This window comes from Monomorium pharaonis, chromosome 5 (assembly GCF_013373865.1).
Source record: "Monomorium pharaonis isolate MP-MQ-018 chromosome 5, ASM1337386v2, whole genome shotgun sequence".
NCBI classification, from domain to species: domain Eukaryota; kingdom Metazoa; phylum Arthropoda; class Insecta; order Hymenoptera; family Formicidae; genus Monomorium; species Monomorium pharaonis.
The window spans coordinates 23,118,929-23,138,709 of record NC_050471.1 but is presented as its reverse complement, the minus strand read 5'-3'; the positions used below and the strand labels follow the sequence as shown (position 1 = coordinate 23,138,709).

General features: G+C 32.7%; 1 protein-coding gene across 12 annotated transcripts in view; it reads right to left on the bottom strand.

Moving 5' to 3' along the window:
• The window catches only part of LOC105840104 (probable ribonuclease ZC3H12D), an 81,072-nt gene that overhangs the window by 41,024 nt on the left and 20,267 nt on the right, over positions 1 to 19,781 (bottom strand). For 8 of the 12 annotated variants that reach the window (XM_028192891.2, XM_036287693.1, XM_028192890.2 and 5 more), the window contains 4 exons: positions 11,760 to 12,033; positions 5,281 to 5,797; positions 2,971 to 3,256; positions 2,414 to 2,741 (listed from right to left, as the gene is read on the bottom strand). In XM_028192891.2, coding sequence (XP_028048692.1) covers positions 2,414 to 2,741; positions 2,971 to 3,256; positions 5,281 to 5,797; positions 11,760 to 11,997 — 1,369 coding nt within the window. In that variant the 5' untranslated portion in view covers positions 11,998 to 12,033. Of the gene's footprint in view, positions 1 to 2,413; positions 2,742 to 2,970; positions 3,257 to 5,280; positions 5,798 to 11,759; positions 12,034 to 13,945; positions 13,995 to 15,452; positions 18,976 to 19,781 lie in introns of those variants that run through there. The other 4 variants (XM_036287698.1, XM_036287690.1, XM_028192892.2 and 1 more) reach the window with 3 other exon arrangements.

The window sequence follows — 19,781 nt, the reverse complement described above, 5'->3', positions numbered from 1 at the left end:
CTATTTTTATTCATTGCTAACAGCTTTTTTGTTCTGTTTGTTAGGCTAATTTATTAGCTGTTTGGATTACGGGCAGTTACTTGTTTTCCAAAAGCACTAGAGTTATTCCAATTAGCTTTTGAGGACTGTTTTTTCTCTGGCAAAAGAGACGCCGATAATTTATTAAACCAAGTTGATTTGAGTCCTTAGTTGCCAACTTATTTGCCCTCTTACTGCTGAGAATGTCCTGATGTTCAAAAATTTAGTTGTTCGATTTTTTTAGTCTTGCTTACATAGTCAGCGCTTACATACAGTCCTAAATTATAAATGATTCTGTAGAGGTCGTAGCAAGCGCTTCAATAACTGCTCTGAAATATAGATGCAGTTCCTGTTTCTTTCTTGTGTTATTAAAAGTTTTATGCATCTAAGAATAGTCAACGTGACAATCATGTCGTAGTGAGTTGTGCGTTTGCTCTCTATGATTAGATTTAAATCTAAGCGAACAGAAATATTTGATTTTTATTCAATTACTACCTCTCAGAAGATAATGGCAAACCACCGAGGATATTTCCAGGAATAATTATCTCCAGGAATTCTTATAATTACGTTGGCGTTTAAGAGGACTAGATTTTAAACAGCCAAAAATTGTGTAAAGTTTGAGCATGAATGGAAAGGGTGTAATCAATCTAAACTTTTACGTCTTTTTGCATTTATATATGTTTTCAGGATATAAAATAGCCAATAATATAAAAAATTGAAAATAATTGTTGTATAATATAAAAACGTGTAAATTCAACATAGTCAACTTAGTTTTGTTGCCACGATTTTGGTACTTAAGATGTATAAGTCCTCTTGTACCTGAAATAAACAAAATCGGATAAAAATTTTAAAAATTGTATTAAAAATCCAAAAAAGTAAAAAAGTCAATTATTTTATTGTATAAACAAAAAATTTTTGCATAATTTTTAGGTATAATATTTAAAAACTGTAATTTTCTTTATGGAAAATAAAATTCCAATCAATTGGTTGATTTGTTCTAAAGTTATCGTGGCAATAAGATCGAAAAATATTTTGAAATAATTAAAGTTTGAAAATACAACTATTGTAATAAAACGATACTTATCTTATTCAAAATGTTCCAGGAGTATAAGAGGAAGTTTCCAGGTTTGCTTCAGCTTCAGCAACAACCGCGTCATACATTCTTTTTTGAAAAATTGATTACCAAAATTTCAAACCCATCCAGTTCCTTTAAACTATAGGTCCCGTATGTCTATATAAAGTATAAAAAGCGCACACAAATATACACTAAGGGGTAGTCTATAATCATTAAAAAAATGGCGCTAGAAGACGTAAGAAAATAAGAAGAATAGTCAGCATATCTTGAAAAACCATGGCCAACTCATTCATAGGAATGCTCAATTTATGGTTAATTTTTACATGATAATTGCTTGCATCAAAGCAGCCATTAGTTTCCGATATAATAAACATTCATATTAAAATTAGTTATTAAATTTTAGTTTGCATCATTTTTCTTTAGTTGATATGTAAACTTAAAATTTTTTTAGCTATCTGATATTTTAAGAAATCCTATCCTGTTTTAATATGAAAAGACGTGGAAGAGTCCGAGCCTTACATGTCCAAGTCTAGTCTTCCTTCACTCATCCTGACATTTTACTCTGCCTGCACTAATTGCTTGACGTTAGAGGAAAAGAACAAGATTACTTCCATCGCCTTTATTGGTATGATTCATCTTCATAGCCCTCATCGTAGCTCTTAAATATCCATCCTAAAGACTTTTAGATGTAGAATTAGTGAATTCGATTACCCAAAGTTTTAAAAACTCAGTGGGTTTAAATTTATATTTCTTGATAAAGATTATAGTTTTATTCTTAGATGAATTCATCTTTGTCTTGTATCAATTTTATATAATTCTCAAAACTTCGCCCATAAATTCCTTGAGAACTGCAAGGAAAATGTAGCCATTAAGGCCATATCATTAATTGTAACCATTAAAGCCATATCATTAAGCCATATCATTAGAATAGCTGTAAATCAAATCTTGTTAAAAAAAAGCTTCTTAGGCGAACCTAACCAAATAACATAACGTTTATAAAATTACACAATTTAGGTAAGATGTATAAATCAATAAAATATAACATTAACACTTCAATCGTATACGAGTTCCAAATTTTGTCAGATACCCTTTTTGACACGTGTCAGGAAAACATTAATTATTAAAAAAATACGAAACAATATTATAAAAATTACTATATCATTTGATAAAAAATACTTTCTAATTTGCAGTCTAGTCTTTTTAAAAGTATTTTTCTAACCATTATTTAAGAAATGTAATTCAAAAACAAAATAGTGTTCCAAATTCGGTGGCTTTCCTCTATTATAAGAATTTATTACTAGGATTCTTTACAATTATTACCTTGAAGATTCTGGAGTGCTGGAGATATGTGCTGGTTATACATAACGAGACTAGTTGCAGACAAATCAGATGTGACATTCTCTACTGATTTGCTCTTCGGAACAGATGACAATGGTTGAACAACAGTCGGCGGCACAGCTGATCTAGTCTTGCAGAGTGGCGGATGCTGCGAAAAGACGTTTGTGGACGGTAGCGGCAAGCTCAAGCTGGGCCCACGGGCCTGCAAATGACGCTGGGCGTGCTCCACCAATCGCTCAGTCACAGATTTATGTGGATGCGATCCTCTCTCGGGATGCCGAAATTTGCACTTGTTACCATATGTACATTTCTAGAAAATTAAGAAACAGTTGTTTAATTTAATTTAATTCTAACAGCATGTATCTGATTCGATGTAATTTTATTGAATTTGATAAAAATATGTCAAGTGTTTCAATTTGGAATCTAAATTTTAGTCTTATTAAATTAGCGAAAAAATTCTTTTAGTTTATTAAGCTTAATATAACTATAACATAGAAGAAAACAAATTAAAAGAAAAAAAAAAGAAAAGAAACAATTACCTTGGCGTAAGGGCATGGAGGAGCAGGATCGACTCTCTTGGGAGTAATTCTAAGAAAATTCTCCAGAGTAGGACCGCTTCTGCCGAGCGGATCGTCTGGCGGCATGAAGCGATCATTTACAAAACTATACATCAGAATTCTCTCCTCGATGACCCTTCTGAACTCGGGATTCTCTTGTGCTAAATCCCGGTAATTGTCGTTACTGACGACGACGCCATCAACCTCCGCAGCTAACTTCAGAATATACCGATCATCGTAGCACACCATACGCTTTCCGCCTACCAACCTGCAGACATTTAATATTCTTGTTGAAAAATAAGATGTTTTGTATCAATACATACTCTAATAAAAATTTTTCTTTAAAATTCTTAAAACAATTTTTTGTTATATATGCATGGAAAACTTTTCGTGTCCCTTTTTCGTTCAAAAAGTCGTTAATTTCTTATAAAACGATTTTCTCACCTAAATAATTCATTATTTCACTATTTTTGTTCTCCCAATAAATAGTATGAGCCGTACATTGGACGTGAAAGAAAAGGAAAATGAGATAACATAAAACTTCGATAGCTTTGCGTTTTTAGACAATATAAATACAAAAGAAAAGTATTTTGATACAACCTCACAAGAAGATTCAGTAAAGGGCTTATATAAGTTATAATCAAAATTACTTTTATTCTAATGGGCACCTATATAACAATTAAAAATAGTAAAATACGCATTATATATGATATGTGTTATTATATTATGTTTAAACTACATAAATATATAGATTTATACATATTTAAAAGTCATTTAACTAATTATTACATATATAAAGCTATTATAATGGTTTTACAATCCTAAGTTAAACAAACAAATAATTTGTTTCTTTTACATCTCTTTTACATTTTCAAATCTTGATTTATAATATATATTATTAATATTAATTGATCACTATTAAAACCTTAGAATATATATACTAAAAGAATCATATCTGGGTATCGATCATGTAATTTTTCCCCTAGGCCGGAAACGTGAAAAGTGAAAAGTTTCAAGTTATTGTCTCTTTCTGTTTGACACCAATAGAAAGAGATAGTTACATGAAATTTTTCACTTTTCACGTTTTCGCCCTAAGAAAAAAGTTACATGATCGCTGCCCTAAACCATGTAACAAAAATATCTCCAACATCTATCTATCCTGTATGTTATTTATCTATGCGCTTGCGCTTGTGACAATAATCGCCTAAATGTGAGTACACACTACAATCTCGGGAAAAAATGTTTCATATAAAAATATATATAAATATACATATATAAAATATGTCCATATATGTTTATACTAGTTTCCTTTCTTTTGTAAAATTTCTGTTTGATATAAAAAATAATAATCATACCGAAAAGACAAAAATTAATTTAAAAATAATTTTCGCACTGCTTCTTTTAAAAAAGCTAAGTATAAAAAATTGTCCATATATAATTATTAATCATATATATACTGGAATATACATAATTATTATATATTATATATGGACAATTTTTCATACTTAGCTTTTTTAAAAGAAGCAATGCTAAAATTATTTTTTAAATTAGTTTCTGTCTTTTTGGTATAACTATTGACATTATGACGTCTTAAAGACGTCTTAAAATTTCTAAGACATCTTACAAAATTGTCAGAAAAACATCATTGAGACGTCTTTTAGACACACTTTAAAAACGTCTTTGAGACACATGCTAAAGCTGTCTTAAAGACCTCCCTGACGGAAAAATTTCTACAAAATTCTAAAAAACTATAAAAATTTACAAAAGTGTTCCAATTCTAGCATTTTCTGTAGCTTTTACAGAAAAATGCTAGAATTGGAACACTTATATGAGACATTTAAAAAATGTCTTTTATATGTCTAGAAGATCTTTTCTAGAATTCTTTTTAGACATTTATAAAAGTTTTATACATTCACGCGGAGGTCCACAGAGCTTTCTCCGAGAAAAGATACAAAGACTCGTGGAATTTTCTCCATCAGAATTAAAAAAAATCTGTTACGTAGGTTCTGAGATTGAGAACTCATTACGATTGCTATCGTAAATTAATCTGTCACCGTGGATGATCTTCTTATATGCTCTCAGGATGTAAATTACATCACGAGAAAGAAAGCACCGCGTCGTCACCTATCGCGGCTGTTGCGGCTGCTAAATGCAACCATTATATAAATCAATATGGCGACTTTAGAGAAGTTGAGAGATCATTGGTCCAAGCAGTCTCATATTATTATATGTGTGACAGCCTAATGTATCGGAATTTGATCTTCATAAATGTTGAACAAATCGCATACCAACCTGGAAGGTGTAAATACAAGCAGACGATCCTTCTCGAGCTCGCCCAAGATTTCTTGGTCGGCGACCGGATTGTCAGGTCTCGAGGCTTCCTTTCGCCACTTGGGCACAAAAACAGTAATTTCTTTGTGACCCCTGGTACGGAACCAATCGATGCAGATTTTGATGCCGCGACAGGAGAATATCTCCTTGTTACCATGACTCATAGCAACATTGCTACCATCAATGACAACTGGTCTCAGGTCTATTGATGAAATTAAATTCGTCGCCGTGGCATTTGTTGGCATCATCGAGGTCAAGATTGACTCTCCGCCTTCGTTAATGCTCGGTTCAGCGTCTAGTAGACTGTCCGCTTCTTCGGGACCGTCGGTAAACTTTGGGGAACAAGTAGCCCCAAGTTTGATCAACTCGGCCAGTAGTTCATTCTGACCCGGATCTGGACCTAGTTTCTGCAGCGCTGCTTGCACCAACTGCTCGGTGTAGCCCAGCTTAAGGGCAAACTCCACGCGAGCAATATAACCTAAACAAATAATTTTTGTTACTAATACAGAATTTGATCAGTTTAATTTTTAAAGGTTTAAATAATAAAACAAAATGGCTTAAATAATTAAAAAATTAATAGTAAAAAAACAGGGCTACAGAATCGCGACAGGTTGTTCGTGTCGTGTTATAATTTTGTTGTAGCCCAAACTAGAACGTAGATAACAAAAGACGTTGCAAAAGAGGTCATCGTTCGCAACGCCTTTGGAATCCGCCGTGCTCACGGAAGTTTTTACTAACTTCTGTGATCTCGCAAAATTGGATATGGAACAGCCCAAACGCAGTTCCGCATCGACCTAAATAAAAACCTTATGCGGCACAAGTAAACCGCGAGGCTACCGCGTACCAATGTCGAAACGCCCAGCCTCGCGGAAGTTGCCCAACGCACCCGGTCACTGGGTGCGTTCGGCAACTTAAACCCTAAAAATCGCGCTAATCTAGCAAATCCGGCTATATATGTCAGTGACCGGGCGGAAAGTAACTTAACAACGTCCGAGCTACGTCGGTTTACTACACGCCTTATCGCGAGTGACACCTAACACCGCTACGCGCAACAGCTGATTGTAAGTCTGACCATGAGACAAGAATAAAGTTCAAGAGACGAACAAATAAGAGTGTTTTTCTTTCATTGAAACCACGAGCCGAATCTTCATCCTACGGGTCCGAACCTCTAAGGCGGGACAAACCACCGAACTCCTACGAAAAGAACTCCCGATCCGACTTACCGTCACAACAATTTATTATATAAGTATCCATAAACGTTTCGGTCTCGCATTAGACCATTTCCAATGTGTGAAAGTATAAGCAAATTACAGCATTACGCCATAAAAAATCAAACTCGCAAAGAAACTACATTTGAATCGCAGAAAAATGTGTCATAACTCCTTGCATTAGAAAACTCGCAAGTATAAACAGTAAGGACAAAAAAAAACTGACAATAACGAGATCCATCGAAAAATACAAAAAGAAATATTAAAATTACATACAAGGTAGTGTTAAAGTAGTTTCAACAACTCAACAGTCGTCAACCAGTTAAAATATACATGTAGATTACAAGCGGAGCAAAACATTTCAAATGACACGAGAGAGCGAACGCAAATGTGCCGGGAGCGAAGAAGACTAAAGAAAAGTAGAGGGGTCTAAAAGTTAAGCAGAGGGGAGCAAGTTTAGAATTTGGAGATATTCATCGGAAAAAAGAGGTGTGTCACATTGCTTATTTAGTGCAGTTATTCGACGTTTTATATGCACCATTTCAGATACAATTCGCTTGTAATAAAATGGTTCTTCGTCTAAAATCTTTACCCGGTCCCAATTAAAATCGTGATTTCTCTCCAAGCGGTGATGAGAAATGACTGAAGGAAAGGAGACATTCCTATTAATGTCAGAGCGATGCTCTTTTACTCTAGTAATCAGTTGTCTCTTAGTCTGGCCAACGTATGTAACGTCACAATCCATGCCACAAGATCTTATATACAACATTATTGTGTGACATGTTGTCCATTGTATCCTTGCCGATCGTAATGAATTTTTTAAGATACCGAGAGCAAGAATAAACCATTCTGAAATCAGAGACTGAGACTACTCTCAAGAACTTCTCAGATACGGTTTTGACACAGTGAAAAATTTTTTTGATACATTTGAATTGTCAATTATTATTACTATTGTTAAGTGTTTTTTTTTTAATCTTTCTTTAATGGTTGATCGTATTAAAGATAAACGGTAGAGGGTAAACATTATTCAAAAGAACTCGAATAATGAATTCTATATTTTTGTTGTAAAATTATGGATGTGAAATGGATAGAGCATTATCGTAAATGACACCTCTCTTGTGTGGTAAAGGGTGGTGGGAATGGAAATTAAGGTATCTTCCCAAAAAAGTAGGCTTATGCTACCAATCGATAACAAGCCTACCCCGCTCAACCATAATCAAAACATCGAGGAAGTTAAGCCGGTTATTGTTAATAATTTTGATAAACTGTAATCTATAGTAGAGTCTATAGTAGAAAGAATTAAATACTTGAACACGATCAAATTGTTCTGGAGGGACCACCAAAATAGCATCATCTACATATCTATAATAAAAGGGTAATGTAAAAGATAGTCTACCGAGTGTTTCTTCCTCTATGTCTTGTAACACAATATCCGCAATAATTGGCGAAAGTGGGGAACCCATAGGGGTGCCATATATTTGTTTGTAAGTGCGGTCGTTAAAATTAAAGAAGGTTGTTTCAAATACAAAACGGATATATAGCTAGTAAAAATTCGCTCTCTGAAATAGAGGTTTCCACAGAAATAGTGTTCCATCTCTTAGAGATACTTTTCAGAGCCAAGTCTGTCGGAATGTTTGTGAATAGTGAGACGATATCCAAGGATAATGATATAATTTTGAATAATGATTAAATAATGATATTATTCGACATTTTCTAAAGTGGTTCAATTGGCTAAAAACGTCTGTCATTAACAAAACATGTCCTTTGTTATCCCGGAATTTTTATATCTCAAACTTTGACTGCGTTCAACAGAAAAAGCAGGTTTAAAACTGTTGTAAAATTCTTTTGTATGACTGATTTATGCATTTAGATCTGACAGAAATTAAGGGCAAAAACCAATCGGATTGAAAAATTTTACAACAGTTGCAAAGCTGCTTTTTCTGCTGAACGCAGCCATTAGCTTACTCAATCACAGCGGATTAATTAACATTAAAATTTACTTGCAACTATGACCTGAATTAAAGTAGGTCTTTAACAAAACGTTTATATATGTACATCCAAGTTTGTCGATGGACGAGAGGGCGCTTAAAGTCTTCTCACGGTCAGCCATTTTTTATCCAACGAGTTTGTATTAGCGTGCATCGTAATATAATCATATTTGTAGTTATTATTGTATATGTATAGCTTTTGATGTGTGTAAATTACAGCTTTTGATTGATCAGCTGTTTCATCAGCTATTTTCGATTCAAATAGCTTAAAGCGAGTGCGAAAACCTTAGCGGCCTCTCGTCCATCAACGGATTTTGGCTGCGTTCCAAAATTCACTGCCAGTATTAAAAATTTGTAGTTTATGTTACATATACTACAAATTTTTAGTACTGGCAGTGAATTTCGGAACGCAGCCCTTGTGTATCTATGGAAAATACTTTTAGATAGAATATGAATTGTATCAGTTTCTTCGGCTTCTTCATATTTTTATTGGTCTTTAGGCTACCTACGTTTACATACATTACCCAGCAAACACAAAGTTACATGTAACGTGCTTGTTAGTTGTAATTTCCCATTCAATAATATAATTGCAATATAACACACGTGTTATATTACAATTACATTGTTGAGTGGGAAATTACAACTAACAGGTATGTTACATGTAACTTGGTGTTTGGTGGGTACATGGTCTTATAATTTAAATTAAGTCAAAGCACGCAAAAACAAGATTTGACTCAAATAAAATTAAACTTGATAACTATTTATATTGTTGCGCCCGTTAGATTGGTCAGCTATCCTGGCCGATCAATACATTGATTTTTTTAAGAAAAGTTGTCAGCTGTCATGATCTTGACAACGCAAATAAACAAGTTAAAGCTCGGTTTTACGTTAAGACGGATTTTGTGACACACGTGATTTTAATTAATAAAGTCTTTTGAATTATTCGAAAGAAGTGTGTGTTTCTTATTTACGTCCGCAATCGCGTGTAACATAGAACGGAATTACGTGACGCGTCATAAACTTCTTGCGATGGTGGAGGCGATAAAATCTTTCCACCAGTACCTGTATAGAAGGAAATTTTTACTTAGAACAAATTATGTCTCTCTCCGCTGGTTAATATCTTTCCGAAATTTAGAGGGGCAGTTTGCCTGGTGGTTGGAACGCTTGCAACAGTATAATTTTGATGTTAGTCACCAAAGCGGAAAGTCTCACAAAAATGCTGATGCTCTTTCCTGCCGTCCTTTGGCCTCTACTGTAACAAGGTGGAGTTCAGGAAGGAAACTTTCGAGAAGGAAATTTTCAGATAAATAATCCTAGCCGAAGAAAATTTGGAAATATGGCGTTCAACGCAATCTCGTAATCAAGCTTTAGCCTTTGCTCTTCAAGCAAAATTAACTGGAAATCGACCTACTTAGCAAAAGATCGTTCCTATAAAAGTGAAAATCTATTGGTCTCAGTGGGATACTTTAATCATTCAAAATGGAATCTCGTTTAAAAGATGGCTATCACCGAGTTTAACGAAACAGATTCTTCAGATAGTAGTTCCTAACGAGATCACTGAAATTCTTAAAAAGACTCATGATTCACTAACCGAAGGTCACTTCGGTATAATTAAAACCTTGCAGAAGATTTTATTGGGTCATTTGTAAGAACGACGTTAAAAATTGGTGTGCCTCTAGTAAGATTTGTATTACAAGAAAAGGACCTTAAAATAGAGGAAAATCTCCTTCACAAGTGTATAATGTTGGAGCCCCTTTTCAGAGTTGATATAAAGGGACTTCTTCCTGTCACTCCTAGAGGAAATATATTTATTTTGGTGGCAGATTGTTTCAAAATGACCGGAAGTCATTTCTTTGAAGAATAAAAGAGCAATAACCGTGGCAAGGTCTTTAATCGATCAAGTGTTTTCCCATAGTATTCCCCTAGAACTGCGGATCAAGGTAGGAATTTTGAATCTTGATTATTCTTAAAAATGTCGCGTCTTTTAGGAATCAAAAAGACTCGAACGATTCCTCTTCATCCTCAATCTAATAGACAAGTAGAGCGACAGCATCGTACGATTCTTGATTATTCGGCAAAATTCATTTCTGAAAATCAACAGGATTGGGATCGGTAGATATCCTTATTTCTTTTGACTTTTTGTACTTCTAGGCATGAAACTACAGATGTTTCTCCTGCGAAAATGTATCTTAGGCAAGATCTTTGTCTGACTTGGATTTTCTTCGGGTACGTCCTCTTACTGATGAGAATGAAGAAGAAATAGGCTACATTATTAAACTCAAAAAGCAGTTGAATGAGATTCATCATTTTGCAAAACCACCTATTCATCTCAGATCTCGACCGAATTAAATCTTGATATGATCGTCATTCAAGATCAATTCTTTTTAAACCTGGTCAAAAGATCTAGTTCTTTAATCCCCGTCATTCTATAGGAAGAGCCTCCAAATTATTAAGTTCGTAGAAAAAACCCTGGACTGTTGTTAAAAACCTTAGTAAAGTGATCTTTTGTATTCAAAAGTCGTCCAGCCATAAGAATAAAACTGTTAATGCGGATAGATTAGCTCTTTATGCAAAGAGACGTGAAATTGTTTAGAAAGTCCGAGTCCGGAAGAAAAACAATTTCTAATAATATAAATTATAAATTTTAATTTTTGTTTGTTTCTGTTTGTTTTTAATTCCAGAAGCAGTTTTACTCGGAAGGCTTTCGGTGACTAATTTCTTCTGGAAAGAAAAAAGAAACATAATAGGACTGCCTCACCCATGGTTTTTAAACCGTGATTTTCCCGTGGGTCAAAGGGTAAATGCCGAGATAGCGACTAAAGGAGTCCTTTAAGGATAGCGTGTCCACGGTGATTACCCCCCTCTTGTCCGAAGAAGTGAAAAGAAGACATCGCCGAAGAAAAGTTTCTCTTCGCGGGATCAATCTCCTGAAGCTTTAGAAAACTTATTATTCTCTGGAGAAGAAACAAAAAGGAAGATCTTTCTACTGAGGATTAATGTTGAGACCTGAAACGACAGGCTCGGTAACTTAAACAGCTCCTCAAGGTAGAGGAGGGTCGTGGTTCCTAGAGCATCGCGACTGGAAATTTTTCTTCAATGTTTAGTTGTTAGGACAACTTGCAAAAAAGTTATATTACAATCTATCGCATATAGTTCAAATATAGCGTATAAAACGCGGCATAAAGCAATTTAAACAGCAATTTAAACTAGTTTAGTGATCATAAAAGTATGCGGAGAGACCAACCTGGGCTCTGCGTGGGTGATGATCCTTGGATGGTAACGTACTCTACAAATTCGGCCGCCAGAGTATCGGACGTGGTACGAGACACGTCCGGATGCGCTGAGGATACCTGTGACTCCGAGCGCAAACGTCGTGTCGTTGTTGTTGCTGTCATCGTCGTTGTCGTCGCCGTCGCCGTTGTTGTCGTTGAGTCTTCAACCTCGTAATCGCTGTCATATGAGGAATCCTCGGCATCCGGCATACTACCCGCGCCCAGTACGGTGCAGTCCACGTATCTCTATAATAAAAAAGAGATATTGTTTGCAATACAAAATCTATAAAATTTTCTTTTGCGTAATAAAAATATAAATAAGGTACTCAAAAAAGATATAATAGAAATATAATAGTAAATGCAAAATTGCTCCGTGTAACTATCATATGCGCGAGCTGACAACTTGTGAGTACTTAAGAGATTATCTCAATAACGGTTAAACCAATAAAATTTTGAATAAACTTAATCAATAGCTTAGATTTGACTTATGTATATAGTAAGTGTTTTTATTATTTTAAATATAAGGCTTTATAAGTAGAGATATTGCGATGCAAAGTTCAAAATGTAATTTTTTTACATTACGTTATCTTCGCACTTAAAAAATTCTCCCTTTCATAATTGCTGGATGTTTTTTAGATCCTCGGATATTCTGCAAACAACGATAGATGGCACTTGCTTTATTTCGCTTATCTATAGTATTACTAGCTCTCAGCAGTAAGTTAGTAATTTATCAGCTCCATATAAATGATTTAAGTCGACAGGTTAAATAGAAAAGCTTATCAAAATAGAGTTTCGTCAGAAAATAAATATGCTAAACGCTAGCATCACGATCACGATCAGTATCAAGACACGATAGTGTCTCGCGCAACGTGACATGTAAAAAATAGATATTTTAAAAATGCTTTTAAAAAATATTTATATTCTCATACTTATGTTTAAAATTTTTCAAATTTAACCTATAATGTCAATTGTGGGGGTTTGTGACACCAAATTACGCGCCCCCACGTTCCCAACTACGCGACAGCACGAGCGCTGAAGAGATGTCGCACTATACTCTACACGTCTGTGTTTATTACTTCTTTCTTTAAAAAAGTATACACTCTGTCTTCTATTGTATCGCGCAGTCAGCGCATGTTTTCTCAAGTAAAAGCATAAAGAATTAAAGAGTCGCTTTGATTATAATAACCACGCTCTCATCAATTAATTTTATTAAAATAAGCAATGTTAAATAAGAATAATATATTTACATTTTTCAACACTTTACAGTAAAAAGGCAAAAGATCAAATATATAAATTTTCCCAAATTATACAAAACTTGCATTAGTCAGGGCTATAGAGATGTTAAATATAGAAACAGTATCCCAGATAGCAGAAAAATATCTTTAGGACATCCAAAAAATATCCAGGACGTTTATGCCGGATATCCTGAGGATGTTTTTTAGATCTTCGGATATCTTGCAGACATCCTAAGGAATAGTATTCCTGGACGTAATGCTAGGATTCTCGAAAATCTCTAGCAATCCAAAAAGAAGAGAATAGCTGAGATACGGAAAAAAATTCCATATCTTACTCTTTAAATTTTTTGGAGTAAAATGTCATTCCAAAAGAGTAAAATTTTACTCTAAGCAACAGTGAAAATACTGCCAGTCAAAATGTAGTGAATTTCGCTTTTTATAAAAGCAAATATTTCATTTAAACTTTAGAGTGAATTTTTCGCTTGATAAGAGTAAACTTTTCATTCGACTGGAATGAATGTTTCATTTTTCTTGGAGTGAATTTCTCATTCAATTAAAATGAGTGAATCCGGTAATTATATATAACCTAGCTGCGTCTAAATACATCCTGCAAAAGTATTATGTGACGGTCCTCCGCCAAATCAAGCACCCCCACGCTCGCCCACCAGTTAGTGCGCGACGCCGCTAATAGATAGCTTAACTCTCTCGTGGCAAAGGTAGCTAATTTTTGCTTGCCTTAATCGCACTGCGGATGGTCTTTATGTAGCCGCTACATTGTAGCGCGTCGTCTGCATTTTACTCCCGAGAGAGTTAAGCTGCCTATTGCGGCGTTGCGCACTAACTGGCGGGCAAGCGCGTGGCTGCGCAGTAAACTTTATAATGGTGGAAATGATTTATTAAGCGCAAAAATGCCTATGGTTCACCTTTGGCTTATGCGTCCACTCCCTGTACTCGCAGGTAATAGCCGGCCTACTGCACTTGTAACACAATATATATTATTTTATTGTATATCTATGTCATGGACCTGAGCACATTTATCACAAAACGTATATCAAACATTTATCACAAAACGATATAAATGTGTTGTAGTTCAGAATAGTATTTTCGCTATAAAATCATACTTTTTTGCGATGTCGATGGTCTGTGTCTAAAAATATCAATAAAAGTGTAGAATATGATTAAATTTATCATCACATTTACAGCAATTTTACCGATAAAAGTGAACTCAAGGTAGAGGCCTATATAAATACATAATAGTATAAAACTTTGCTACATGTATTTTTGGATTAAAATTATATTTAAAAAATGTTTTATTTAAAATAAAATATTTTTATGTTTTACGTGTAATTAAATTGGCTGATTGCATATTTGTTTTTAAATTTTTAAATTTGTTTTTAAGATTTTGTTTACAGGTCTCACTACTTTTCGTAAATTTATAATTCTTTGTATTTTTATAAATATTTAAATTATTTAAAAAATTAAAATTTATTTAAAAAATTATAAATATTCAAATTATTATTATAAATTAAAATTAACAACAAACGTAATAATAGATTTAAGAGATTTGAAATCAAAGTACAAAAAAATATGTAAGATAACATATGCTAAGTATGCTTTGCAAATGTTCAGCCTCGATGTCATTTTTATCCGAAGGATGACGTGACATCCTTTCATTGAAAACAATCTGATGTTAAACTAACCAAAGCTCAGAAAATATAACGTGTCAAGTGGTTGAGAAATCGGATTCAAAAAATCATTCATTTTTGAAATGTTTTTCATGTAAATAACAATTTTATTTAGAAATGTGATATTTAAGAAAAAAAAAAGATTATTAACTAATATGATTATCGAAGAATTTTGTACATCTATGATTCTGAATTCCCAAATTTTAAAATCAAAATAAATATAAATAATTTCTTTAATTTCAATTTTAATAAAATAATCTTAACTACATTATTTTTAAAATAATCGATTCAATTAAGTTGTTAGCTTAGATTTTACTTTATGGTACAGATTTTATGGCACTGATGAAGAAAAGATAAAAGATCTCCTCTGGAAATCTTTTCTGGAGCTGATATCAATCTTATATCTCGTATCCGTAGATTTTATTCTCCTTTTGATACGGGGAAAGCGGGACAATAAGGATTCCACACATAAAAACGCAACGGCCAACAAATAACTCATGATTTATAACTACATGGCTAAGGATGAGACTATGTAAAAATCAAAGTTTTATGGCCGCCAAAAGATTCTTAAATTAATTCTCAAAAAAATCCAGATGAATTACGTATGTATACAAAATATAAATAGCATGTGAAATAAGCAATCTAATCAAATACAGAATTTAAAGACGTGCAAAGTTGTTCTAGAAAAAAAATGAATAAGATCGATTCATAATAGAACGTTCTTTTAAACATTCTAGACATTCACCTTTAATGAATGCTCGATGCATGAGATGTCAATAAGCTGTCGAGCAATGTAAAACAATTTGCAGGCTGCTCGGGTATATGTCGACAGGCGGCAACAACCGATCTGTACGCTACTGGACGGCGCCATTTCCTTCATCGTGCGTTTACGTTCCGTTACTTAACCGAGTCCTCATTAGATTGATTATGTTCCACCTAACACACTATTATTTTTTCTACAGCGTTGATTATTAAATTTACATGTAAATCAGTTGTACATCTGTAGCGAGTGCGGAAATAAATAGAGAAACTCAGAGAAATTTGAAATCAGTGAGAGTGACTTTTTTAGTAAATTGTAAAGATGTGTGAACATTTTCCGGAAAAAAATGTTTCATATAAAAACATATATTGGACCAATAAAATGTCAAATATAAAAATGAAATGGCCTATTTTTAATATTTAGATGAGATAGAGAGCAGAAGAAAAATAAGAATGGAAAAATGAGGAAATAGAAGAGGTATAAAAATTTAATCACATTAATTAAGTAGAAAAGGAAAGATGGCTGCCAGAAAAGTATGGATTGGAAGAAAGAATATGTAAAAATAATTTTAAAAAAAGATTGGTTCTATTTAAACATTTATTGCAGAATATAATGCAGAGTGTAACTTATTTAAAACTGAAACATGGAGGTTAAGTTAGGTTAGGTTAGGTTAGGTTAAAAGGCAAAGCCCACGTTAAAGAAAATTGATCTTTATATTCATCAAGCAACACATCTATTATCAATTAATTTTTTTTTCTGATTTCCTTTACGTATAAGATCGTCGGTTAAAAGTGCTCGGAGAGATATTCGCATGAGATAGTTCATGTACAACTTGTCTTCGATTTGAGAAATTATCGTAAATAAAGCATAACTCTCCCAGGTTAGCGGATGTAACCATTAGCGGAGATCCAGGTGAAAGTAAAGAGAGACGCGAGACAAAGGGAAAGAAGGAAGAGAGAACAAGCGAGTGAGAGAAAGATAAAGAGGGAGAAAGAGAGGAAGGAGGAAGAAAGAAGAGAGAGGAGGGAAAGAGAGGGAGGGAAAAGGGAGGGCAAAAAAGATCATGGCGATCATTAGAATCGTCCATTCAACTGACGAAACGACATAATATTACAGGTGGAATGTGACAAAAAAAATTTTTGCGTCTCAAAATTGCACAAAAAACGCAATTAAAAAGTTATGTAAAAATTATATTTTTGGACAACTTTGCATAGACATGCATGCCTTGACATCCAAGTTTTTAGAAGTACCTCTAAAATTCCTTAATCTAGATTCTCCATCATCGCAAATTAAATTCGTATCTAGTGTAAAAATTTAGTGCCAGTTATGCTAATTTGTTGCTACAGTCCATTTTGTTACTCAAATCGTTTTGCAGGAAATTATGTCAAAATAAAGGGAAGAGGCAGTTTGCCATTATTCGTACAGCATAGATCATTGCAACTACGTTACATCAATGTTATAATGTTGTAGTGCAACGTTATAAAGACATTACAGATATATAAATTCACACACTCGTAGCAACATGGCATTAATGTTTGGTAAACATTGCACAAAATCATAAATTTTATAATTTAATATAATAATAGAGGAAAAGATGGTAATATAATATAAAGGTGGTAATATAATTATTTGTGATATTATTTGTTTAGTAGCCTAATGTTATATAGTGGCGCTAATATGACAAAGTGTAACAGCTGTTTGTTATAAGACATTTTTTCAATCGAAAATTTTGAAAATTTTTTAAGGTACATTTTAACGTTTAATTACTCTCTAAATTTCTTAGAGTAAAAATACTGCCACTCCAATTTTTCGAGTTACTCAATTTTTCACTCAATTTCGAGTGATTTTTCACTCTTTAAGAGTGAAAAAAAATTGGAGTGGTAATAATTTCACTCTTAAAGAGTGAAAAATCACTCAAAATTGAGTGAAAAATCACTCGAAAAATTGGAGTGGCAGTATTTTCACTTTAAGAAATTTAAAGAGTACACATACTTCCTCATTCTTTTTACACTTAAACGCATTATCACCCAAATGTATATTAATAATATAAGATCTTGTTAATATAGCCATCTAAGCATGCTGGTAATATGGTCACTTTTTCAAAATCTCAATCTCGAGACAATTCCTCGATAAATCGATTGTCGTTGTGGTATCATTAACCATTCACGTGACAATATACATATCGAGTATGTCTTGCGACAGAAAAAAGAGGAGATGTGTAAATGTATGTATTTTGCAATATTTTATTTTTTTTCTATAATTATAGCACAATATATTTTGGGTACGTTCTACTTAACGTTTGCAACGCTCGCGAGCATCCTTGTTATTTATCAAATATTTAGCAATTCGTACTTTCAATTTAAAAGTTATTTTTATTTAATTCCTGTTAATCATAAATTAAAAAATTACTTGTTTTAATATAACAACTTATTTTACATAAACATATAATTTTCTAACAAAATACTGTCCCATTTTTAAACAAAATCAATTTCTTAATCTATTTTTGTGGTATCTTTCTCTGTCTCTTTTCGGCCTATTATGCAGTGTCACTACATTTTTATAAGTAATATATAATATGGTAAATATTTCATAATATTGAATTAAAAATGTAATGAACAACACTTTGATGAATATAATCGTAAAATTTCGACTAAAAATATTAATTATTAACAAAGCTATTATACAAAATGTAAATACCCGGTCATATTACCACCTTCTCCTCTATATTTTATATTTTTTATATTATAATATATATGTTATAATACATAAATATAATATATTTAATATAATATATTTAAAAAATATAAAATACTATAATAACATAATTTTTTGCAATATTTAAACATAAAAAAATTTAACAATAATCGATCTTTGTTTGAATCGTATTGGCAATAGTCAAATATATGTATAATATAATTGTAAATAAAAATATTTAATTAAAATATAGTGATATATTTATTTCTATAAAATAAAAATATTCTTATATACATTATTCGATAAATACAGCAACAATGGCTATGTTCAGCAGAAAAAGCAGCTTTATAATTGTTGTAAAATTCTTTATTAATTTTTGCCAATTATATAAACTAATTATGGAGAATTTTATAACAATTGCAAGCTGCTGTTAAACGCAGTCACTATACTGTATTATTGCTAATTCATTGCATTGCAATGTTGCTATAATGTTTTACTGCAATTTTTCAAAAGTGGACAATTGCAATCCAACGACAGCAATGCAATTCAAAATTTCACAGTGTAATTGTAATATTGTATTGCACTAAAAAATTGTTGCAATGTGAATGCAATCTTTCAATGCTGTATAATTATGTATTTAATTGTGTTATTGTATAATGTTTCAGTAATATTATCGAAATATTTCTGAAATCTTTCAGCAAGGTTGCATTTAAAATGATGACGGACATTCAAACATTGCAGAAATAATTATGTGATATTGCTGTAAAAATGTATCAATAATTTATATAAAAAATTTTAGAAATATTACATACTTTATTTAAATTGTGCTTTCAAATTTAAAATTTCAGACGTAAATTTTTACTTTTTATAACTGTCATGTAATAATTATAAATATCTGCAATTCATATTATTCTAGTTCTTTATTTATGCTTTGCAATACTATATTTACTTTACTTTTTATTAAAATGTATTGTTGATAATTAAAAAAAGAAGACTTTATATGATAAAACCGTTATGTCCAGGGATACTACTGGAAACGTCTATAAAGCTGGCACAGCCACTTTAGCACAATCGAATAAAACTTATATAAAAATTTAGTGCTCTTTTGTTGCTAATTAGTTGCTCCATTCCCAATTTTGTTGCTCCAGCCGATTCGGAGAAAATAGAGGCTGTGCCAACTTAAAATTTAGTTAGCACAACCAATAAAAATTTTTTTAAAAAATTAAACAAATGCGGTGGATTCCTTTAGATCTAATTAGTTGCTAATTAGTTGCTCTATTCCCAAATTTTTTGCTCCATTATTAAACCCCGAAAACCACCCCAAAATTACCCTAGAGCAACAAAACATTCTAAAATTATAAATAACCACATATATCGAATGATAACAGTTCCTCGGTTTTATTGCTCGAAATTTATAACAATTCCGATTTTGTTGCTCCACCTTTATTGATTAAAAACCACCCCCAGCCACTCCACATTAGCACAACACCTTAAAACTGAAAATAGTAGCTAAATCTCGACAGATAACGCTTCACAGATTTTGTTGCTCGCAGTTTATAACAATTCTGATTTTGTTGCTCCATCAATATCGATTAAAAACCACCCCTAACAACTCCACAT